Here is a 25,440-nt window from a genome sequence, read left to right as displayed (position 1 = left end):
GGGGGTTTCATCAGTAAAGGAGGGTTGAGATGCGTGGGGGGTTTCATCAGTAAAGGAGGGTTGAGATGCATGGGGGGTTTCATCAGTAAAGGAGGGTTGAGATGCGTGGGGGTTTCATCAGTAAAGGAGGGTTGAGATGCGTGGGGGGTTTCATCAGTAAAGGAGGGTTGAGATGCGTGGGTGACCAGCTGTGTCTCTGATTCTTTTACTGTTATTTTTCATTTAATTCCCTTTCTTCTTCTTTTTCTTCAATAACTCTTTGGCATTTAATGACTGTAGTGTTTGTGTCTAGTGTGTGGGCGGGCAGTAGGAGCTGTTCTTTTCTTAGATTCCTCTCTTTTTTTTTCATGTTTTTCTCCTCTTAAGAAATCATGTAATATGATGCCATTAGTGAGGAGAGAAGACTGAACCTGGGGAAAGTGAATGTTCTGAACTCATTCATATTTCTTTAGTATCTACTTGGATCATTAGGGCTGTCCTCATCACAACCTCTCCTCTCTCACTCTCTCATTTCCTCTCTCTGTTTCTCTCCTCTCATCTCGTGATGTGTATATTCCTCTCCTCTCACTCTCTCATTTCCTCTCTCTGTTTCTCTCCTCTTATCTCGTGATGTGTATATTCCTCTCCTCTCACTCTCTCATTTCCTCTCTCTGTTTCTCTCCTCTCATCTCGTGATGTGTATATTCCTCTCCTCTCACTCTCTCATTTCCTCTCTCTGTTTCTCTCCTCTCATCTCGTGATGTGTATATTCCTCTCCTCTCTCCATCCCCCCCTAATAGTTGTCATCTGTCATATATCTAGCTCCCCAGTAGCTGGACTGGCAGACTCATTCTGTGACCTTTAACACCCACCATCATCATCTTCCTCAACCTCCCTCCATTAAATCTCTTCCCATGTCTCACCCTTTCTCTCTGTGTGTTTGGTCTGCGGCCCTGCCAACTACAGAGTGGTTCTTGTGACAGCTGTGAGGTGGTGACATCTTCAGACTAAAGGGAGATGTCTGAAGAGACAGACAATCACATTCAAATACAGACAAATCCTTCACAGACCGATTCCTGTGTGAGTGAGTGACGACATTCTGTGACCAATGTGTTAAATTTAGGCACACAGAAACAACTGGGTTCAATCCCAGTGTGGGGCACTAGTTTTTAATGTTGTTTTTTTGCCCCTAGTGGCCGGTTTTGATGCTGTCTCCCAACTTCTAGAGGACCTGCACAAATGTGGAATTTTGCTTGGAAGTGATTCCTCTACACACACACACACAAAAGCACCCACTCTAGTTTCTCTCCCTCCACTTTCAGCCTATAAGGCCTTCTAAAATCACAGGGCAATTTTCTCCCACTAGTGGAAATTGACTCTAAAGAACAACATTAAAACATTCTCTGGTTGCCTTCTGAGAGTGATGCTCTCACATGTTCCAGGCAAGTGCTTTGGTGTGTATATTCTGTGTGTGTGTGTGTGTGTGTGTGTGTGTGTGTGTGTGTGTGTGTGTGTGTGTGTGTGTGTGTGTGTGTGTGTGTGTGTGTGTGTGTGTGTGTGTGTGTGTGTGTGTGTGTGTGTGCATACAGTATGTGTGTGTCAGGGAAGATTTAAATTTATCAGACATATGGATTGGGAGCATAACCCATTAGGGCTTCCACCCATGAAGCAAGCACCATCAATAGATGAGGGATGTTGACCAAATGAGCCACATTTACATGTCCTTAAAAACAGCCTAACTAATTACAAACAACTATTCCATGTGTTTGGGTGTGTAGAATATGCAAAACTTAGGTCACTATCTCTACAGATAATACCCACCACTACTATTACAGTATATTTAATATTAAAAAACAACAACTACTATGTCACTATCTCTACAGATAATACCCACCACTACTATTACAGTACATTTAATATAAAAACAAAACCCAACTACTAGGTCACTATCTCTACAGATAATACCCACCACTACTATTACAGTACATTTAATATAAAAACAAAACCCAACTACTAGGTCACTATCTCTACAGATAATACCCACCGCTACTATTACAGTACATTTAATATAAAAACAAAACTCAACTACTAGGTCATTATCTCTACAGATAATACCCACCGCTACTATTACAGTACATTTAATATAAAAACAAAACCCAACTACTATGTCATTATCTCTACAGATAATACCCACCACTACTATTACAGTACATTTAATATAAAAACAAAACCCAACTACTAGGTCACTATCTCTACAGATAATACCCACCGCTACTATTACAGTACATTTAATGTAAAAACAAAACCCAACTACTATGTCATTATCTCTACAGATAATACCCACCGCTACTATTACAGTACATTTAATATAAAAACAAAACCCAACTACTAGGTCACTATCTCTACAGATAATACCCACCGCTACTATTACAGTACATTTAATGTAAAAACAAAACCCAACTACTAGGTCACTATCTCTACAGATAATACCCACCGCTACTATTACAGTACATTTAATATAAAAACAAAACCCAACTACTAGGTCACTATCTCTACAGATAATACCCACCGCTACTATTACAGTACATTTAATATAAAAACAAAACCCAACTACTAGGTCACTATCTCTACAGATAATACCCACCGCTACTATTACAGTACATTTAATATAAAAACAAAACCCAACTACTAGGTCACTATCTCTACAGATAATACCCACCGCTACTATTACAGTACATTTAATGTAAAAACAAAACCCAACTACTATGTCACTATCTCTACAGATAATACCCACCGCTACTATTACAGTACATTTAATATAAAAACAAAACCCAACTACTAGGTCACTATCTCTACAGATAATACCGACCACTACTATTACAGTACATTTAATATAAAAACAAAACCCAACTACTAGGTCACTATCTCTACAGATAATACCCACCGCTACTATTACAGTAATTTAATGTAAAAAAAACAAAACCCAACTACTATGTCACTATCTCTACAGATAATACCCACCGCTACTATTACAGTACATTTAATATAAAAACAAAACCCAACTACTAGGTCACTATCTCTACAGATAATACCGACCACTACTATTACAGTACATTTAATATAAAAACAAAACCCAACTACTAGGTCACTATCTCTACAGATAATACCGACCACTACTATTACAGTACATTTAATGTAAAAACAAACATCTATGCAGTCGCAATGGCGAGAGAGAGGCCCCAGTGAAACAGGAGCAGGTAGGCAGACACTTTCATTACAGGAATCATGAGGATAATGTCATTTACTGTTTCACGAAGACGTTTTGAGTGAGGTAAATTAATGTGCAGCTCACACAGATGAGACCAATACATGTTTTAAGTCGCCCAGTGAGACTAAATGGTGGCAGTCTGGCGCCCCGCCATGTAGGCTTTTCACTACTCTCTAATTTTACTTTGATGAAAAAGGGCTCCATCTTCACAATCAACAGTATCCTAGGCCAAGGCTCCTCTCTCACTCTCTCCTCAGCAGCAGACCAGCCCCGGATCGGCTTTTCATTTATTTTATCGGCCAAAAGCCGGAAATTACCTGCTAACGGAAACCCTGGTGTGTGTGTGTGTGTGCTGCAAGGTATGTTCTAACTCTTTATGTGTGTGCGTGCGTGTGTGTGTAGGTAAGCCAGTGTTCCTCCACATGGGTGAGGAGGTGGATGGGGTGGACATGAGGGCAGAGGTCGGCCTGCTGAGTCGCAACATCCTGGTGCGCGGCGAGATGGAACCTGGTTGCTACGGCAACGAGGCCTGCAAGTTCTTCGCCTTTGACACTTTTGGAGGACACGTGAAGGTCATTTAATTAACATGTCATTAATTGTTCCAATCTATCTATTTATCTACCCCTCCAATCTATCTATTTATCCCTCTATCTACACCTTTATTTTATTCATCCATCCACCCATTCTTCCTCTCTTCATCCTTCCATAAACCCCTACATCTTCTCTTCATCCTTCCATAAACCCCTACATCCTCTTTTCATTCTTCCATAAACCCCTACATCTTCTCTTCATCCTTCCATAAACCGCTACATCTTCTCTTCATCCTTCCATAAACCCCTACATCTTCTCTTCATCCTTCCATAAAGCCCTACATCTTCTCTTCATCCTTCCATAAAGCCCTACATCTTCTCTTCATCCTTCCATAAACCCTTCTATCATCTTCTCTTCATCCTTCCATAAACCCCTACATCTTCTCTTCATCCTTCCATAAACCCCTACATCTTCTCTTCATCCTTCCATAAACCCCTACATCTTCTCTTCATCCTTCCATAAACCCTATCTTCTCTTCATCTACATCTTCTCTTCATCCTTCCATAAACCCCTACATCTTCTCTTCATCCTTCCATAAACCCCTACATCTTCTCTTCATCCTTCCATAAACCCCTACATCTTCTCTTCATCCTTCCATAAAGCCCTACATCTTCTCTTCATCCTTCCATAAATCCTTCCATAAACCCCTACATCTTCTCTTCATCCTTCCATAAACCCCATACATCTTCTCTTCATCCTTCCATAAACCCCTACATCTTCTCTTCATCCTTCCATAAACCCCTACATCTTCTCTTCATCCTTCCATAAACCCCTACATCTTCTCTTCATCCTTCCATAAACCCCTACATCTTCTCTTCATCCTTCCATAAACCCCTACATCTTCTCTTCATCCTTCCATAAACCCCATACATCTTCTCTTCATCCTTCCATAAACCCCTACATCTTCTCTTCATCCTTCCATAAACCCCTACATCTTCTCTTCATCCTTCCATAAACCCCTACATCTTCTCTTCATCCTTCCATAAACCCCTACATCTTCTCTTCATCCTTCCATAAACCCCTACATCTTCTCTTCATCCTTCCATAAACCCCTACATCTTCTCTTCATCCTTCCATAAAAACCCTACATCTTCTCTTCATCCTTCCATAAACCCCTACATCTTCTCTTCATCCTTCCATAAATCCTTCCATAAAGCCCTACATCTTCTCTTCATCCTTCCATAAACCCCTACATCTTCTCTTCATCCTTCCATAAACCCCTACATCTTCTCTTCATCCTTCCATAAACCCCTACATCTTCTCTTCATCCTTTCATAAACCCCTACATCTTCTCTTCATCCTTCCATAAACCCCTACATCTTCTCTTCATCCTTCCATAAAGCCCTACATCTTCTCTTCATCCTTCCATAAAGCCCTACATCTTCTCTTCATCCTTCCATAAAGCCCTACATCTTCTCTTTGTCCCTCCATCTACTTTCACCTTTTATTTATCCTTCCACTGATCCAAACATGTAGATATTGTGTGTAGGGCTTAACTTCCTTAACCTTTTACAGCGGTGGGCTAAATCAAGGTCACACAGAGTGTTTCTTGTTATTCTTAAACAATTCTACTTTGAAACAAAAGTATACATTACATTTAAGTCATTTAGCAGACGCTCTTATCCAGAGCGACTTACAAATTGGTGCATACACCTTATGGTATACACTTATGGTATACACTTATGGTATACACCTCACACACATGGTTATGGGATAAAAAAAGAAGACACCTGTACCATGTCAGATATAGATTTTAAATGTTGAGTTTGCATCCCAATATTACACTTTAAATGCAGCCCAGAAGACTGAAATATAACAAAACTGTTTAACATAGAAACACCGGATTTTCGGCGGGTTTTTGAAATAATGTTGATTAATTATGAATAATATTCGTAACCTTCCACCCATGAGGCCTCAAGGCCATTGAAAGGGCTACAGTCTGTAGGAAAGGGCTACAGTCTGTGAGGTTACCAGAGTTTTGCAGCCCTGATCATGTCTTTCTGTTCTGTTTATTCAGTACCTTGAGGCCTTCACCAGAAGAAATGGGCTATTGTTTTGGGCTATACTGTCCAGTTAACATAAAGGTTACATTAAGAAACTGAGCTCATCTATTGTCCTTACAGGTTAGGTGAGGGTAAGGGAAAAGTTTATAGAGTTTAGTTATAATCAAATGTTTAGTTAGAAAGTACAACCCTTCCGTCCCCGTCTAACATGGCTAGACGCCCAGAGTCTGGGGAGCACAGTTAGGACAGAGAGGGCTGAGACTGTCACACATGCCAGCCAACTAGATTATTACAGTAATTATCTGGTTTGGGTCATGACTGTCATCAGATGACATATGGTGACGCAATCTGTCAATGACATCTGTAATATCATCGTTAAGACAGTGGTATGTCGGCTGTCATTAGACCAGTGTGATTCTATGACAGATAGACAGGTAGACATACACACACACACACACACACACACACACACACACACACACACACACACACACACACACACACACACACACACACACACACACACACACACACACACACACACACACACACACACACACACACACAGCACCATAACAGCTATGGATAATATCAATGCCAGATACCAACCCTGATTTAAGCAAGCAGGCGGGCTAAGATTTGCACAAATAAACAATTGTCACTTTGCTGACAGGGAGTGTCACATTGGGAGAGTTTCTTGTATTATGTTGTTTGCCATTACTGTAATTAGGTTTGGCAGAACATTTCCAATGAGGGAGAGTTTCTTGTATTATGTTGTTTGCCATTACTGTAATTAGGTTTGGCAGAACATTTCCAATGAGGGAGAGTTTCTTGTATTATGTTGTTTGCCATTACTGTAATTAGGTTTGGCAGAACATTTCCAATGAGTGAGAGTTTCTTGTATTGTGTTGTTTGCCATTACAGTAATTAGGTTTGGCAGAACATTTCCAATGAGGGAAAGTTTCTTGTATTATGTTGTTTGCCATTACTGTAATTAGGTTTGACAGAACATTTCCAATGAGGGAGAGTTTCTTGTATTATGTTGTTTGCCATTACTGTAATTAGGTTTGGCAGAACATTTCCAATGAGGGAGAGTTTCTTGTATTATGTTGTTTGCCATTACTGTAATTAGGTTTGGCAGAACATTTCCAATGAGGGAGAGTTTCTTGTATTATGTTGTTTGCCATTACTGTAATTAGGTTTGGCAGAACATTTCCAATGAGGGAGAGTTTCTTGTATTATGTTGTTTGCCATTACTGTAATTAGGTTTGACAGAACATTTCCAATGAGGGAGAGTTTCTTGTATTATGTTGTTTGCCATTACTGTAATTAGGTTTGGCAGAACATTTCCAATGAGGGAGAGTTTCTTGTATTATGTTGTTTGCCATTACTGTAATTAGGTTTGGCAGAACATTTCCAATGAGGGAGAGTTTCTTGTATTATGTTGTTTGCCATTACTGTAATTAGGTTTGGCAGAACATTTCCAATGAGGGAGAGTTTCTTGTATTATGTTGTTTGCCATTACTGTAATTAGGTTTGGCAGAACATTTCCAATGAGGGAAAGTTTCTTGTATTATGTTGTTTGCCATTACTGTAATTAGGTTTGGCAGAACATTTCCAATGAGGGAGAGTTTCTTGTATTATGTTGTTTGCCATTACTGTAATTAGGTTTGGCAGAACATTTCCAATGAGGGAGAGTTTCTTGTATTATGTTGTTTGCCATTACTGTAATTAGGTTTGACAGAACATTTCCAATGAGGGAAAGTTTCTTGTATTATGTTGTTTGCCATTACTGTAATTAGGTTTGGCAGAACATTTCCAATGAGGGAGAGTTTCTTGTATTATGTTGTTTGCCATTACTGTAATTAGGTTTGACAGAACATTTCCAATGAGGGAAAGTTTCTTGTATTATGTTGTTTGCCATTACTGTAATTAGGTTTGACAGAACATTTCCAATGAGGGAGAGTTTCTTGTATTATGTTGTTTGCCATTACTGTAATTAGGTTTGACAGAACATTTCCAATGAGGGAGAGTTTCTTGTATTATGTTGTTTGCCATTACTGTAATTAGGTTTGACAGAACATTTCCAATGAGGGAGAGTTTCTTGTATTATGTTGTTTGCCATTACTGTAATTAGGTTTGGCAGAACATTTCCAATGAGGGAAAGTTTCTTGGAAGCTCTTTTGATTGAGTTCCGTCTAAATGAAGGCACATTTTATTTACAGCACAGGAACAAAGTGTGAAGCGCAACGTAGGAGGGAGACAGACACACACACACACACACACACACACACACACACACACACACACACACACACACACACACACACACACACACACACACACACACACACACACACACACACACACACACACACACACACACACACACACACGCGCGCACTGGCATAGTCTTTAGAATGAGTTGGATTGCATCCTGTTCAATAGACAGCTGTTTATTGAAGCTGTCAGTCATAGGACCTGGGTTGTGTCCCAAATGCCACCCTATAATAGTGCAGTACTTTGACCAGGAAATGCAGGGCTCTCATTTGGGACGCAACCCAGGAGAAGATCCACAGCTAGTATGGAATGGAGCCACGTCCATCTCCACTGCCTGCAAATTCTTCCCATTACATTCTAGTCAACCACATTTTAATGAAGAATTATGGAAAGGATTTGATTAGTCTCTCATGCATGGAAACTCTTGCTATCTTTTTATCTGTCTCCTACTCAATCTCTCACACTCTCACTGTTTCTTTCACATTCAAATTATCCTGTCTCACTCTCTAGTGGTCTCACTCTCTAGCGGTCTCACTCTCTAGCGGTCTCACTCTCTAGCGGTCTCACCATATCGGTCTCACTCTCTAGCGGTCTCACCATATCAGTCTCACTCTCTAGCGGTCTCACTCTCTAGTGGTCTCACTCTCTAGCAGTCTCACCATTTCGGTCTCACTCTCTAGCGGTCTCACTCTCTGGCGGTCTCACTCTCTAGCGGTCTCACTCTCTAGCGGTATCACTCTCTAGCGGTATCACTCTCTAGATGTCTCACCATATCGGTCACATTCTCTAACGGTCACACTCTCTAACGGTCTCACTCTCTAACGGTCTCACTCTCTAGCGGTCTCACTCTCTAGCTCTAACTCTCTAGCGGTCTCACTCTCTAGCGGTCACACTCTCTAACTTTCCTCACTCTCTGGCGGTCTCACTCTCTGGCGGTCTCACTCTCTAGCGGCCTCACTCTCTAGCGGCCTCACTCTCTAGCGGTCTCACTCTCTGGCGGTCTCACTCTCTAGCGGTCTCACTCTCTAACGGTCTCACTCTCTGGCGGTCTCACTCTCTGGCGGTCTCACTCTCTAGCGGTATCACTCTCTAGCGGTCTCACCATATCGGTCACATTCTCTAACGGTCACACTCTCTAACGGTCTCACTCTCTAACGGTCTCACTCTCTAGCGGTCTCACTCTCTAGCGATCTAACTCTCTAGCGGTCTCACTCTCTAGCGGTCACACTCTCTAACTTTCCTCACTCTCTGGCGGTCTCACTCTCTGGCGGTCTCACTCTCTAGCGGCCTCACTCTCTAGCGGCCTCACTCTCTAGCGGTCTCACTCTCTGGCGGTCTCACTCTCTAGCGGTCTCACTCTCTAACGGTCTCACTCTCTGGCGGTCTCACTCTCTGGCGGTCTCACTCTCTAGCGGTATCACTCTCTAGCGGTCTCACCATATCGGTCACATTTTCTAACGGTCACACTCTCTAACGGTCTCACTCTCTAACGGTCTCACTCTCTAGCGGTCTCACTCTCTAGCGGTCTCACTCTCTAGCGGTCTAACTCTCTAACGGTCTCACTCTCTAGCAGTCTCACCATTCAGGGCGGCAAGGTAGCCTAATGGTTAGAGCGTTGGACTAGTATCCGGAAGGTTGCAAGTTCAAACCCCCGAGCTGACAAGGTACAAATCTGTCGTTCTGCCCCTGAACAGGCAGTTAACCCACTGTTCCTAGGCCGTCATCGCAAATAAGAATTTGTTCTTAACTGACTTGCCTAGTTAAATAAAGGTAAAATAAAAAAATATTGGTTTCCTCTCTAGCGGTCTCACTCTCTAGCGGTCTCACTCTCTAACGGTCTCACTCTCTAACGGTCTCACTCTCTAGCGGTCTCACTCTCTAGCGGTCTCACTCTCTAGCGGTCTCACTCTCTAGCAGTCTCACTATTCAGGGCGGTAGCCTAATGGTTAGAGCGTTGGACTAGTATCCGGAAGGTTGCAAGTTCAAACCCCGAGCTGACAAGGTACAAATCTGTCGTTCTGCCCCTGAACAGGCAGTTAACCCACTGTTCCTAACCGTCATCGTAAGAATTTGTTCTTAACTGACTTGCCTAGTTAAATAAAGGTAAAATAAAAATATTGGTTTCTCTCTAGCGGTCTCACTCTCTAACGGTTTCATCCCTCACTCTAGCGGTCTCACTCTCTAGCGGTATCCCTCTCTAGCGGTCTCACCATATCGGTCTCACCATATCGGTCTCATCATATCGGTCACACTCTAGCGGTCTCACTCTCTAACGGTCTCACTCTCTAGCAGTCTCACCATATCGGTATCACTCTCTAGCGGTCTCACTCTCTAGTGGTCTCACTAACGGTCTCACTCTCTAGCAGTCTCACTCTCTAGCGGTCTCACCATATCGGTCTCACTCTCACTCTCTAGTGGTCTCAGTGGTCTCTCACTCTCTAGTGGTCTCACTCTCTAGTGGTCTCACTCTAACAGGCTCACTCTCTGTGGTCTCACTCTCTATTAGTCTCACTCTTTAGTGGGCTCACTCTCTGGCAGTCTCACTCTCTAGCGGTCTCACTCTCTGGCAGTCTCACTCTAGCAGTTTCACTCTCTAACGGTCTCACTCTCTAGCGGTCTCACCATATCGGTCTCACTCTCTCACGGTCTCACTCTCTGGCGGTCTCACTCTCTAGCGGTCTCACTCTCTGGTGGTCTCACTCTCTAGTGGTCTCACTCTCTAGTGGTCTCACTCTAACGATCTCACTCTTTAGCAGTCTCACTCTCTAGCGGTCTCACTTTCTAACTGTCTCACTCTCCCCCTCTCCCTCCCAGGTGGAGCGTGGCTTTAAGTCTGTGCATGTGTCCGGTGTAGAGCTGCAGCACATGGGTCAACAGTCTATGGGTCACTACCCTGTCCACTTCCATATGAACGGAGACGTGGACCAGAAGGGAGGCTACGATCCCCCCACCTCCGTCAGCGATCTGTCCATCCACCACACCTTCTCCCGCTGTGTCACTGTGCACGGCTCCAACGGCCTACTGGTGAGTGATATGCATGCACACACTTGGACATTTGGTTCCATACATTTGAGTGTATAAAAGTGCTGCTGGTCGGCCATTCAGCTGTCATGACGACACCCGCCTTCGCCCAGCCTCTCCACCGTGTGTGTGTGTGTGTGTGTGTGTGTGTGTGTGTGTGTGTGTGTGTGTGTGTGTGTGTGTGTGTGTGTGTGTGTGTGTGTGTGTGTGTGTGTGTGTGTGTGTGTGTTAAAGTGTGTGTGTGTGTGTGGTTAAAGGTCTTCTGTTAGAGCAACTGTCTTACCCCAGCAGAACCCCAAATATAAGCTGTATACCAAACAAGTGGCAGGGTGACAGCTGTTTTTCGGATCCCAGGTGTAAAGTCATTGAACTGAGCCAGTAGGGTTCGCACATTCACAGAAAGATTTTCCAACCTCACTTGACAGTTTTCTTCCGTTCGCGGAGGCACAGAAAAAGTACAGTCAAACACATCCATTTTATTAGCGTTACTCTCTAAGGTCTGTAGCTGAGTTGTTGAGAGATGTTATAACGCTCCACATCTTGGGTTGAAAAATTCTGCTAACTTTCCCCAAATTCCCAGGTTTTTCAGAAATCCTGATTTCGGGAATCTTTGGACTTCTAGAAAACCTGGTAATTTTGGGAAAGTTGCTGGAATTTTGTAACCTTATCCAGGTTGAGCTACAAGGGTTTCAGGAAACTTACCTGTGGTGTCATTTCACTGTCTTTGCTAAAAATCCGAGCCACCTACGGAATTCTAATGATGATAATAACCATATTCATGATTATGCATGTTGCTAATTACTGTTGTGAACCCAGGGACATTATGATCTGTGGACGCTACAGGGTCACAGACAGAGCAAATAAATAGAATTACGCACAAAAGAAGATAATTGCTTCTAGCTAGAATTCTATGAGAACAGTCTGTCGGAGACTAAGGTGGGATTGTGTGTGTGTGTGCGGGCTCATGCAAGCTCATCTTCACCCAACCTCGTGCACGTGCGTATGTGTTGGAGGGTTGTTAAAGGTGTCCTGTTGTGTTGCCACGGCAATCAGATAATCTATCCGTTGCCATAATGAGGAGATGTGCTGTTGCTACCCAACATCGCGTATCTAAACCAAGGCTCCTGAAAATTGGGTACAAACTGGATAGAACACAACTGTGTCCTGTCACTCTTCAGGCGTTAGAAGGAAATGGAAGATAGATGGTGAGATACTGAATTCTCTGAGATGTTATCTCTCTGCTTCGGCCCAATTAGTACCCTATTCGTCCCCTATAGTACCCTGGTTTAAAATAATGCACTAGATAGAGAATAGGGTCCCATTTGAGACTCAGGCCCTGGTCTCCTCAGGCCCTGGTCTCCTCAGGCCCTGGTCTCCTCAGGCCCTGGTCTCCTCAGGCCCTGGTCTCCTCAGGCCCTGGTCTCCTCTCCTTCATCAGATGTCAGAATATCTCATTAGACATGAAGACTGGGGTTAGCACCACATGATTTAGCTCAGCAGGCTAATACAGTCTTGTGTAGAGGTAGTTTGGTGAACTGTTCTCAAATGAGGAGACTTCCCCGAACCAATCGCAAAGAAGAGGTGAGATAAGCTAGCTAGCTAGTGTGGCAGGCAGAGTAATATCTTTCTTTAAATGGTGTAGCTCAGTGGAATGATGTGTTTCACACCATCTGCTGAGTTTGGGGTTTTTAGCCCAGTGCAGATGACAGAGAAGAGACATAGAAGGAAAACCACTTCCTTCAGACATTCATCTGTGCCATTCAAAATAAATGTGTGCATGGTTTGTCAGGGTTGGGGTTATCCCAGTCAATTCAGAAAGTAGGACTAAACCAAATTCCAATTCCAAATGTTCCTCATTGAAAAGCATTGAAGGTATATTGGAATTGGAAATTCAGCGTACTCCTTGAATTGACTGGAATTTAAATGGAATTGACCCCAACCCTGATGTCTCTCCCCCCCCCCCTCTCTCTCTCCCCTCCTCTCCCTCCCTCACTCACTCTCTCTCTCTCTCCCTCACTCTCTCTCTCTCTCTCTCTCTCTCTCTCTCTCTCTCTCTCTCTCTCTCTCTCGCCCCCTCACTCTCTCTCGCCCCCTCTCTCTCCCTCCCTCCCCCACTCACTCTCTCCCTCTCCCTCACTCACTCTCTCTCTCTCTCTCTCTCTCTCCCTCCACCCTCTCTCTCTCCCACCCTCTCTCTCTCACCTCCTCTTTCTCTCTCCCTCCTCTCTCTCTCTCTCCACCCCTCACTCTCTCTCACCACCCTCTCTCTCCCCCACTCACTCTCTCTCTCCCTCTCTGTCTCCCACCCTCTCTCTCCCCCCTCTCTCTCCCCGCTCTCTCTCTCCCTCCCCCTCTCTCTCGCTCCCCCTCTCTCCCCCTCTCTCTCTCTCTCACCCTCTCTCTCTCCCACCTCTCTCTCTCTCTCCCCCCTCCTTTCCCTCCCCCTCTCTCTCCCCCTCTCTCTCTCCCTCCCCCCCTCTCTCTCGCTCACCTCTCTCTCCCTCCCCCCTCTCTCTCGCTCACCTCTCTCTCTCCCTCCTCTCTCTCTCTCTCTCTCTCCACCCCTCACTCTCTCTCACCCCCTCTCTCTCCCCCCACTCACTCTCTCTCTCCCTCTCTCTCTCCCCTCCTCTCCCTCCCCCTCTCTCTCCCCCCTCTCTCTCTCCCTCCCCTCTCTCTCGCTCACCTCTCTCTCTCCCTCCCCCCTCTCTCTCGCTCACCTCTCTCTCCCCTCCTCTCCCTCCCCCTCTCCCCCTCTCTCTCTCCCTCCCCCTCTCTCTCGCTCACCTCTCTCTCCCTCCCCCCTCTCTCTCGCTCACCTCTCTCTCCCTCCCCCCTCTCTCTGTCCTGCCAGGTAAAGGACGTGGTGGGCTATGATGCACTGGGACATTGTTTCTTCACTGAGGACGGTCCTGAGGAGAGGAACACTTTTGACCACTGCCTGGGGCTGATGATCAGAGCTGGTACCCTGCTTCCCTCCGACAGGGACAGCAAGATGTGTCGCGATATCACACAGGGAGCCTTCCCCGGATATGTGGCCAACCCACGACAAGACTGCAGGTAGAGGAGATTAATAGAAGTGTCCCCTAGGTTCAGATCTAGGACCAGTTTCCCTTCATGCAAACCAAACCTTAACTATTAGTGGGGAAGATGCAAAACTGACCCAAGATCAGCGTCTAGGGCTGACTTCACATCTACACATATAGATACGCGCATATGTAAGAGGGATATATACAGACAGCAACAGGTACATGTACACACACACTCACCTCTTTAGCATGTTTGCTGTGTATAAATAGAGTCCTCTGAACTGATATGTCTGTCCCCGTGGTAACCTGCTATCTCTGGTGTTAGAGAGACAGAGTATTATTAATGCATAAGAGACACGCTCAGCCAGAAGATACATCACTGCAATAAGACTGAGCTTTACCCTATCTTACCTTAAATCACACACACACACACACACACACACACACACACACACACACACACACACACACTGCTTATTACCGACTGATGTTCTCTATTCCCTTTGCAAAACCAATTAGGTTGTGATTCTAAGGCTCGAGGTTTGGCTAAAAGTCTGGATCCGACATTCATTTGAGTGTTAAAATCTGAGTTTTATCTAGTTGTCGGTTACTAGGTTGCATCCCAAATGACATCCTATTCCCTACACAGTGCTGTCGTGTCTATGTGTTGTTTAAAGAGTTACTCTTTCCTGAATTTAACTCTCTTCATATATTTTCATATCTTATTAATTACAGTCACTTATTAATCTATTACCTCATCAGTCATATTCCGAATGTCGCAAACTCTTGGATATCTGCACGAACGCTAGCATAAATTATGAATCAGCGATATACCAATTGGATTAATTACTTCTTTACTAAGTAACTAAATAATCACACAGAAGTACATAAACACACAGGATAGGTTACACATTGGTTGCTAACATGATACAATGAAAAGTCCCTAGTGGACTAAACCGATATGACGGCTTGTTACACCAAATGAAAAGGGAGGGGCAGGTGAGAAAGAGCGGGAGAAAAGACAAAGGACTCTACTATCGTACACACAGCTGGTAACTAGGCTCATGGAAATGCTAGTACTTTGCACATGAACAGCCACTCATTCGAAAAGAGGTTGCATTTGACATATTTACGAGTGTATACCTTTGTTGTCTCTCTGTTGAAATCGCCGGTCCGTCTGCTGGAGAGTCAGTCGACAGAAAGTCTCTGGTTTGTCCACCAGAGATCAGAGTCTTTCGTAGTTTGTTCCCTTTGTTCTGGAAGTGTCTGTTAAATATGGGTACGTCAGGCGTACATAGGAAATGTTCTCCAGAATGGATCTTTCAGAGTACCACCCATTGGTTCTGGGTTGCATTTACCAGACTAAAGTACTTAAAGAGCTGCAGAATGAATGTTCCTGTGTAGTTTTGTAGAGATGTTCTTCTTCTCTGTTGAGGTTTCAGAGTTCTAGCCATTACCTCCCTCTCAGCTCACATTGTTGGTCTCGTTGGCCTAATGTACATTTTGTCGGAAGTGGGTTTTATACACTCTGGAAAAGGGGGGCGTTCCATGACGCCGATGTAATGTCTGCTCACGTGGGTGTGACTTCATATGAAAAAACATTATCCTATTACATCTTCCCACAGATAGTTTCATATTTAATCATATACGTTCCCCCACATTTGGATGTGACCCTGACAACTGGGAAATATACACATTCAGAGATACACTTATGTTGCTATACTGTCTTTAGTTACGTCACAAATTATTAACAAATTCCACAGGATTGTTCTTTAAATACCCACGGACCATTCCAAATGTTTGGGATACAGAAATACTGTTTAATTATTCAGCCTTTTAATGTTATTGTACTGCAACGTCACTCTCTGTGGTAACAAAGGGATGTAACTCAAGTTTCTGAGAGTCGGGAGAGAGAGTTTTCGTGCAGGTATTTATGACCATCATAAAACTGTAGTATGTACAGTATGTATAATCCAAAAGCTGTAGTTGTTGAAATGAAAACATGTTGATCACCTCTCTACACTACAAAGCAACAATAATGTACAACTAGAGAAGTTCATCCAATATAATATGTTTTCAGTATTGCTGAAAGATCAATCTGATGTAAAGTGAAGCCGGTAAAAATAAATTGCAATGACTCTTAGTACAATAAACCTAGGAAGTGGTTCAGTCATACTATAAAAAACACTGGGTTGACTGGTGGCCTTTTTGTATACGTCATATCATGTTGCACTCGGCTGGCTGCTAACGTTAACTACATTCACTGTCAATGCACAATATGTATTCAACAGTTGTGAAAGAACTATTAGAAAATCCATAAGAACAGCAGTTAAATTGCACACATGAACCACCACTTCATCCATGCTTAATAACATCAACAATGGATTATCGTTTTGGAATATATCTAGCATACATTGACATTTACATGCGTTGCTATGGTTACACAGTACCAAAATCTGACCAGTTTGTCTCTCAAAATAGACCAAAAGTACATGTTCTACTCTAATAATTTCAATACTTCCATATGAACTGTCTTCCCTCATCCCTTTAATCGGCGCTGGCTGCATACATATGTTTCACATCGTGGCATTGTTGACAAGTTGGGTATTTTAATGTGGGGATATAGTTTTTCCCTGATTCACTTCCATTAATCAAAGCCTCGAAAGGAGGAGTTTAATAATGGAGGCTCTTATTGGCCAAGACACAGCGTCAGCTACCCAGGGTTTATATACATCATTGAATGTCACCTACCAAAAAGTATGAGGTAACAGAATTACTTTTCCTCAGTAAAGTTTTGCAGATTTGTTGCTTCCCCCATATCTCCTCCCCCTCCCTCTCTTTCTATATATTCTCTTTTCCCACACATCTTCTCACACAGACACAGTACTATCTCCCTCTCTCCACCTTCCCTATTCCCCCGACTACTGTCTTCACCCTCTCTTCCCATCTATCCTCTCCCCTCTCTATCACCAGACTCCTCCTCTCCTCTCCTCTCCTCTCCTCTCCTCTCTCCTCCTCTCCTCTCCTCTCCTCTCCTCTCCTCTCCTCTCCTCTGCACTTAATGCCTGTAAAAGAGAGAGAGAGGGGAGGAAGGAGAGAGATGCTAGAGAGAGAGAGAGGGTGAGAGACAGAAAGGAGAGATGCGAGAGAAAGAAAGAGATGGAGGTGAGAGAGAGACTTGTTGGTAGTTATTGCTAACACTGCTGTGAAAATTCTCACTCATTACCCAGAGCTGCTTATAACACACACACACACACACACACACACACACACACACACACACACACACACACACACACACACACACACACACACACACACACACACACACACACACACACACACACACACACACACACACACACACACACACACACACACACACACACACACACACACACACACACACACACACACACACACACACACAAAGACTGAAAGACTGTGTACTCTGCTGTGCATATGCCTGTTGTCCGAACCTCTGGCAGTCTCTATGGGGGTGCCACAGGGTTCAATTCTCGGGCCGACTCTTTTCACTGTATACATCAATGATGTCGCACTTGCTTGGTGATTCTTTGATCAAATCAAATTTGTTTATATAGCCCTTCGTACATCAGCTGATATCTCAAAGTGCTGTACAGAAACCCAGCCTAAAACCCCAAACAGCAAGCAAAGCACGGTGGCTAGGAAAAACTCCCTAGAAAGGCCAAAACCTAGGAAGAAACCTAGAGAGGAACCAGGCTATGAGGGGTGGCCAGTCCTCTTCTGGCTGTGCCGGGTGGAGATTATAACAGAACATGGCCAAGATGCTCAAATGTTCATAAATGACCAGCATGGTCAAATAATAATAATCACAGTAGTTGTTCGAGGGTGCAGCAAGTTAACACCTCAGGAGTAAATGTCAGTTGGATTTTCATAGCTGATCATTAAGAGTATCTCTACCACTCCTGCTGTCTCTAGAGAGTTGAAAACAGCAGGTCTGGGACAGGTCGCACGTCCAGTGAACAGGTCAGGATTCCATAGCCGCAGGCAGAACAGTTGAAACTGGAGCAGCAGCACGGCCAGGTACACTGGGGACAGCAAGGAGTCATCATGCCAGGTAGTCCAGAGGCATGGTCCTAGGGCTCAGGTCCTCCGATAGAGAGAAAGAAAGAGAGAAAGAGATAATTAGAGAGAGCATACGTAAATTCACACAGGACACTGGATAAGACAGGAGAAGTACTCCAGATATAACAAACTGACCCTAGCCCCCCGACACATAAACTACTGCGGCAGTGTCTTTGATCCACCTCTATGCAGACGACACCATTCTGTATACATCTTGCCCTTCTTTGGACACTGTTAACAGCATAATCATAGCCTCAAGCTCATTACCATAACGCAACGTTTCCTATTCATGAAAATCGCAAATGAAATGAAATAAATATATTGCAACACAAGCTTAGCCTTTTGTTAACAACACTGTCATCTCAGATTTTCAAAATATGCTTTTCAACCAAAGCTACACAAGCATTTGTGTAAGAGTATTGATAGCCTAGCATAGCATTAAGCCTAGCATTCAGCAGGCAACATTTTCACAAAAACAAGAAAAGCATTCAAATAAAATAATTTACCTTGGAAGAACTTCGGATGTTTTCAATGACGAGATTCTCAATTAGATAGCAAATGTTCATTTTTTCCAAAAATATTATTTGTGTAAGAGAAATAGCTCCATTTTGTTCATCACGTTTGGCTAAGAAAAAAAAACAAAAATGCAGTCACTACAACGGCAAACTTTTTTCCAAATTAGCTCCATTATATCGACAGAAACATGGCAAATGTTGTTTAGAATCAATCCTCAAGGTGTTTTTCACAATTCTATTCGATTAAAAATAATTAGTGGCAGTTGGTTTCTCATCAGAGGCAAACAGAAAAATACTGCAGCTGGAGATTACACAATAATTGCGACGGAGGACACCAAGCGACCACCTGGTAGATGTAGTCTCTTATGGTCAATCTTCCAATGATATGCCTACAAATACATCACAATGCTGCAGATACCTTGGGGAAAACGTAAGCTGACTCCTAGCTCCTCCGCAGCCATATAAGGAGTCATTGCCATGAGGCGGTTTCAAAAAATGCGGCACTTCCTGATTGGATTTTTATCTGGGTTTTTCTGTAACACCAGTTCTGTGGCACTCACAGACAATATCTTTGCAGTTTTGGAAAACGTCAGAGTGTTTTCTTTCCAAAGCTGTCAATTATATGCATAATCGAGCATCTTTTCGTGACAAAATATCTTGTTTAAAACGGGAACGTTTTTCATCCAAAAATGTCATCCTAGTTATAAAAGGTTAAATGCTAGAAGAACTAAATGCCTGCTCTTCAACCGATCCCTGCCCGCACCCGCCCACCCACTACCATCACTACTCTGGACGGTTCTGACTTAGAATATGTGGACAACTACAAATACCTAGGTGTCTGGTCAGACTGAAAACTCTCCTTCCAGACTCACATCTCCAATCCAAAATTAAATCTAGAATCAGCTTTCTAATTCGCAACAAAGTCTCCTACTTGCACATAAACATAAACATCTGCACATTTATCACTCCAGTGTTAATGCCAAATTGTAATTATTTCGCCTCCATGGCCTATTTATTGCCTTACCTTCCTACTCTTCTAAATTTGCAAACAGACGGCTAACATGTTCCCCTGTCCGCTAACAGACAGCTAACATGTTCCCCTGTCCGCTAACAGACAGCTAACATGTTCCCCTGTCCGCTAACAGACAGCTAACATGTTCCCCTGTCCGCTAACAGACAGCTAACATGTTCCCCTGCCCGCTAAGAGACAGCTAACATGTTCCCCTGTCCTCTAACAGACAGCTAACATGTTCCCCTGTCCGCTAACAGACAGCTAACATGTTCCCCTGTCCGCTAACAGACAGCTAACATGTTCCCCTGTCCGCTAACAGACGGCTAACATGTTCCCCTGTCCGCTAACAGACAGCTAACATGTTCCCCTGTCCGCTAACAGACGGCTAACATGTTCCCCTGTCCGCTAACAGACGGCTAACATGTTCCCCTGTCCGCTAACAGACGGCTAACATGTTCCCCTGTCCGCTAACAGACGGCTAACATGTTCCCCTGTCCGCTAACAGACAGCTAACATGTTCCCCTGTCCGCTAACAGACAGCTAACATGTTCCCCTGCCCGCTGACAGACAGCTAACATGTTCCCCTGTCCACTAACAGACAGCTAACATGTTCCCCTGTCCGCTGACAGACAGCTAACATGTTCCCCTGTCCGCTAACAGACAGCTAACATGTTCCCCTGTCCTCTGACAGACAGCTAACATGTTCCCCTGTCCGCTGACAGACAGCTAACATGTTCCCCTGTCCGCTAACAGACGGCTAACATGTTCCCCTGTCCGCTGACAGACAGCTAACATGTTCCCCTGTCCGCTAACAGACAGCTAACATGTTCCCCTGTCCGCTAACAGACAGCTAACATGTTCCCCTGTCCGCTGACAGACAGCTAACATGTTCCCCTGTCCGCTGACAGACAGCTAACATGTTCCCCTGTCCGCTGACAGACAGCTAACATGTTCCCCTGCCCGCTGACAGACAGCTAACATGTTCCCCTGTCCACTAACAGACAGCTAACATGTTCCCCTGTCCGCTGACAGACAGCTAACATGTTCCCCTGTCCGCTAACAGACAGCTAACATGTTCCCCTGTCCTCTGACAGACAGCTAACATGTTCCCCTGTCCGCTGACAGACAGCTAACATGTTCCCCTGTCCGCTAACAGACGGCTAACATGTTCCCCTGTCCGCTGACAGACAGCTAACATGTTCCCCTGTCCGCTAACAGACAGCTAACATGTTCCCCTGTCCGCTGACAGACAGCTAACATGTTCCCCTGTCCGCTGACAGACAGCTAACATGTTCCCCTGTCCGTTAACAGACGGCTAACATGTTCCCCTGTCCGCTGACAGACAGCTAACATGTTCCCCTGTCCGCTAACAGACAGCTAACATGTTCCCCTGTCCGCTGACAGACAGCTAACATGTTCCCCTGTTTGACGGCTTAGACCTTCACAAATGCAGGGTTCTTCAGTAATGTACATTTTCACTGAACAAAATCAGACAGAATATCCCAATCCTAAAAGCTAAACTGAAAGCTTTTTATTAATCAGTTACAGTATTCATTGTCTTTCATTTTCTTTCTATGGTGTCTTTCCCTCAATCTCGTTCTCTGTCCGTTTATTTTGAAATACCCCAAGCTCAACAAAGACAATTACACCTCTCTGTCTCTGTCGTTCTCTCTCTCTCGTTCTCTCTCTGTCCTTCTCTCTTTATCACACTCTCTCACTCTTTCTCGTTTTCTCGTTTCTCGTTCTCACTCTTTCTCGTCCCTCGTTTTCTGTGTTGATTATAGAGTAGACTGTGATTAGGGCTAGTAGAGACCTTGATTACTGATGACCTGATTTGCTTTCATGTTTTTGAAAGGCAGCGACGACCCCTTGTTAATTGTGTGTGTGTGTGTGTGTGTGTGTGTGTGTGTGTGTGTGTGTGTGTGTGTGTGTGTGTGTGTGTGTGTGTGTGTGTGTGTGTGTGTGTGTGTGTGTGTGTGTGTGTGTGTGTGTGTGTGTGTGTGTGTGTGTGTGTGTGTGTGTGTGTGTGAGAGACAGGGCACTTAATTTATATATATATTTCACCTTTATTTAACCAGGTAGGCCAGTTGAGAACAAGTTCTCATTGACAACTGCGACCTGGCCAAGATAAAGCAAAGCAGTGCGACACAAACAACAACACAGGGTTACACATGGAGTAAATAAACACACAGTCAATAATACAATAGAAAAGTCTATATACAGTGTGTGCAAATTAGGTAAGATTAGGGAGGTATAAGGCAATAAATAGGCCATAGTGGTGAAATAATTACAATTTAGCAAATGAACACTGGAGTGATAGATGTGCAGAAGATGAATGTGTAAGTAGAGATACTGGGGTGCAAAGGAGAAAAAAATAACAATGTGGGGATGAGGTAGTTGGATGGGCTATTTACAGATGGGCTATTTACAGATGGGCTATTTACAGATGGGCTATGTACAGATGGGCTATGTACAGGCGCAGTGATCTGTGAGCTGCTCTGACAGCTGATGCTTAAAGTTAGTGAGGGAGATATGAGTCTCCACCTTCAGTGATTTTTGCAGTTCGTTCCAGTCATTGGCAGCAGAGAACTGGAAGGAAAGGCGGCCAAAGAAGGAATTGGCTTTGGGGGTGACCAGTGGAATATACCTGCTGGAGTGTTTGCTACTGGTGGGTGCTGCTAGGGTGACCAGTGAGCTGAGATAAGGCGAAGCTTTACCTAGCAAAGATTTATAGATGACCTGGAGCCAGTGGGTTTGGCGACGTATATGAAGCGAGGGCCAGCCAACGAGCATACAGGTCGAAATGGGGGTAGTATATGGGGCTTGGGTGACAAATCGGATGGCACTGTGATTGACTGCATCCAATTCGCTGAGTAGAGTGTTGGAGGCTATTTTGTTAATGACATCGCCGAAGTCAAGGATCGGTAGGATGGTCAGTTTTACGAGGTATGTTTGGCAGCGTGAGTGAAGGATGCTTTGTTGCGAAGTTGGAAGCCGATTCTAGATGTAATTTTGGATTGGAGATGCTTAAAAATGTGTATGTAGTTGTCCACATATTCTTTTTTAAATGTATTTTAATTTTAACTTTTTTTTACCCCTTTTCTCCCCAATTTCGTGGTATCCAATTGTTAGTAGTTACTATCTTGTCTCATCGCTACAACTCCCGTGCGGGCTCGGGAGACGAAGGTCGAAAGCCATGCGTCCTCCGAAACACAACCCAACCAAGCCGCACTGCTTCTTAACACAGCGCACATCCAACCCGGAAGCCAGCCGCACCAATGTGTCGGAGGAAACACCGTGTCCCTGGCGACCTGGTTAGCGCGCACTGTGACCGGTTCGCCACAGGAGTCGCTAGTGCACGATGAGACAAGGATATCCCTACCGGCCAAACCCTCCCTAACCCGGGCGACGCTAGGCTAATTGTGCGTCGCCCCACGGACCTCCCGGTCGCGTCCGGCTGCGACAGAGCCTGGGTGCGAACCCAGAGAGTCTCACAGCTAGTGATGCGATGCAGTGCCCTAGACCACTGCGCAACCCGGGAGGCCCTTTGTCCACATATTCTAAGTCAGAACCGTCCAGAGTGGTGATGCTGGCCGGGCGGGCAGGTGCAGGCAGCAATTGGTTGAAGAGCATGCATTTAATTGTATGGAATTGAAGCTTGTTTGGAGGTAAGTTAACACAATGTCCAAAGAAGGGCCAGAAGTATACAGAATGGTGTTGTCTGTGTAGAGGTGGATCAGAGAATCACCAGCTGCAAGAGCGACATCATTGATATATACAGATAAAAGAGTTGTCCTGAGAATTGAACCCTGTGGCACCCACATAGAGACAGCCAGAGGTCCGGACATCAGGCCCTCCGATTTGACACACTGAACTCTGTCTGAAAAGTAGTTGGTGAACCAGGTGAGGCAGTCATTTGAGAAACCAAGGCTGTTGAGGTGCTGCCTGAAGCGAGGAGTAGGACACAGGGGTAATCAACAACTCTTGTTTTCTCTCCCTCCTCTCTCTCACGTTCTCTCTCTATCACCCTCCTCTCTCACATTCTCTCTCTCTCGCTCTCTCTCCCTCCTTTCTCTCATGTTCTCTCTCTCGCTCTCATGTTCTCTCTCTCTCACCCTCCTATCTCTCACGTTCTCACTCTCTCTCCCTCCTCTCTCTCACATTCTCACTCTCTCACCCTCCTCTCTCTCACGTTCTCACTCTCACCCTCCTCTCTCTCACGTTCTCTTTCTCTCTCTCCCTCCTCTCTCTCACGTTCTCTTTCTCTTTTCCTCCCTCTTGTCTTTCCTTGTCTCTTCCAGTGCTACCTCCACCTTTTGGATTGCCAACCCCAATAACAACCTCATCAACTGTGCAGCAGCAGGCTCAGAGGTAAGTCTCTCTCCCAATCTCCCTCGCTTGCTTTCTCTCTCTCTCCCTCCATCCCCCCTCACTCCCTCCCTCTCCCTCTCTCCTGTCCTTTTTCTCTCCTCCCTCCATCCCCCCTCACTCCCTCCCTCTCCCTCCCTCCCTCTCTCTCTCTCTCCCCTGTCCTCTCTCTCTCCTCCCTCCATCCCTCCCTCACTCCCTCCCTCTCCCTCTCTCTCTATCCCTTTTTCCCCTGTCCTCTCTCACTCAATTAAATTCAATTAAATTCCATTCAAGGGGCTTTATTGGCATGGGAAACGTGTGTTAACGTTGACAAAGCAAGTGAGGTAGATAATATACAAAAGTATATATCCTCAGTCTCTCCCTCTCTCTCTCCTTGTTCTCTTTCTCTCTCTCTCTCTCTCTCATTCTCTGTCTCCCATTCACTCTTTCTATCTGTCCTTGTCTTCAGGTGTACAGTATGTATGTAGGCCTCATTACCCCAATGTCCAGTCTGATGAATTACTGTATATTCATTTGTTATGTATAGTATGGTGTGTGTGTGTGTTAACATACTGTGTGTGTGTCCTTCAAGGAGACCGGTTTCTGGTTCCTCTTCCACCATGTGCCTACGGGAGCCTCTGAGGGCATGTACTCTCCTGGCCGCTCCGAACACACACCTATGGGCCAGTTCACCAACAATAGGGCCCACTCCAACTACAGGGTAGGACTTTATGTGTGTGTGTGACTCTTGTTAGATAATAACAGCAAACATACAATAGAATAAAGGAAGTCATATTAACCAACCAGATATAAGCTAACTGCTCTTCCCTGTGTGTGTGTGTGTGTGTTAACCCAGTGTGTGAAGGTTAATTTGCGGTTTGGAGCAGCGATCATTACATGTTAACGAGCATCTTCAGTTGATAATAAATCTCTATGTGGTCTGGTTAAGGCCCTTGTGGTCTGTGCTAGCAGCACCTCTCTCTCTCTGTCATGTTCACACCCTTCTTTCTCTCTCTCTCTCTCTTTCTCTCTTTCTCTCTTTTTATCTCTTTCTCTCTTTCCACCCTTTCTCTTTCTTTCTCTCTCTCCATCCTTCTTCTCTTTCTCTCTCTCTCTCTCTCTTTCATTCTTTCTTTCTTTCTTTCTTTCTTTCTTTCTTTCTTTCTTTCTTTCTTTCTTTCTTTCTTTCTTTCTCTCTCTCCATCCTTCTTCTTTTTCTCTCTCTCTCTCTCTCTTTCTTTCTTTCTTTCTTTCTTTCTTTCTTTCTTTCTTTCTTTCTTTCTTT

At 44.4% G+C, this 25,440-nt stretch overlaps 1 protein-coding gene and 1 long non-coding RNA gene across 5 annotated transcripts in view; both read left to right on the top strand.

Moving 5' to 3' along the window:
- Window positions 1-25,440, top strand: part of LOC118382308 (cell migration-inducing and hyaluronan-binding protein) — a 91,398-nt gene that overhangs the window by 35,615 nt on the left and 30,343 nt on the right. For all 4 annotated transcript variants that reach the window (XM_052505268.1, XM_052505267.1, XM_052505270.1 and 1 more), the window contains exons 11-15: window positions 3,650-3,819; window positions 10,936-11,145; window positions 13,997-14,202; window positions 24,107-24,176; window positions 24,748-24,876. In XM_052505268.1, the coding sequence (XP_052361228.1) occupies window positions 3,650-3,819; window positions 10,936-11,145; window positions 13,997-14,202; window positions 24,107-24,176; window positions 24,748-24,876 (785 nt within the window). The remainder of the gene's footprint in view (window positions 1-3,649; window positions 3,820-10,935; window positions 11,146-13,996; window positions 14,203-24,106; window positions 24,177-24,747; window positions 24,877-25,440) is intronic.
- On the top strand, window positions 6,812-7,685 carry LOC127921682 (uncharacterized). The gene is made up of 3 exons (XR_008109317.1): window positions 6,812-7,107; window positions 7,175-7,375; window positions 7,443-7,685. It is a non-coding gene; the product is annotated as an uncharacterized LOC127921682 (long non-coding RNA).

Source organism: Oncorhynchus keta, unplaced genomic scaffold, assembly GCF_023373465.1.
Source record: "Oncorhynchus keta strain PuntledgeMale-10-30-2019 unplaced genomic scaffold, Oket_V2 Un_contig_23053_pilon_pilon, whole genome shotgun sequence".
Classification (NCBI taxonomy): Eukaryota; Metazoa; Chordata; class Actinopteri; order Salmoniformes; family Salmonidae; genus Oncorhynchus; species Oncorhynchus keta.
The sequence above is the reverse complement of the archived record's forward strand: the minus strand, read 5'-3'. Positions and strand labels throughout refer to the sequence as shown.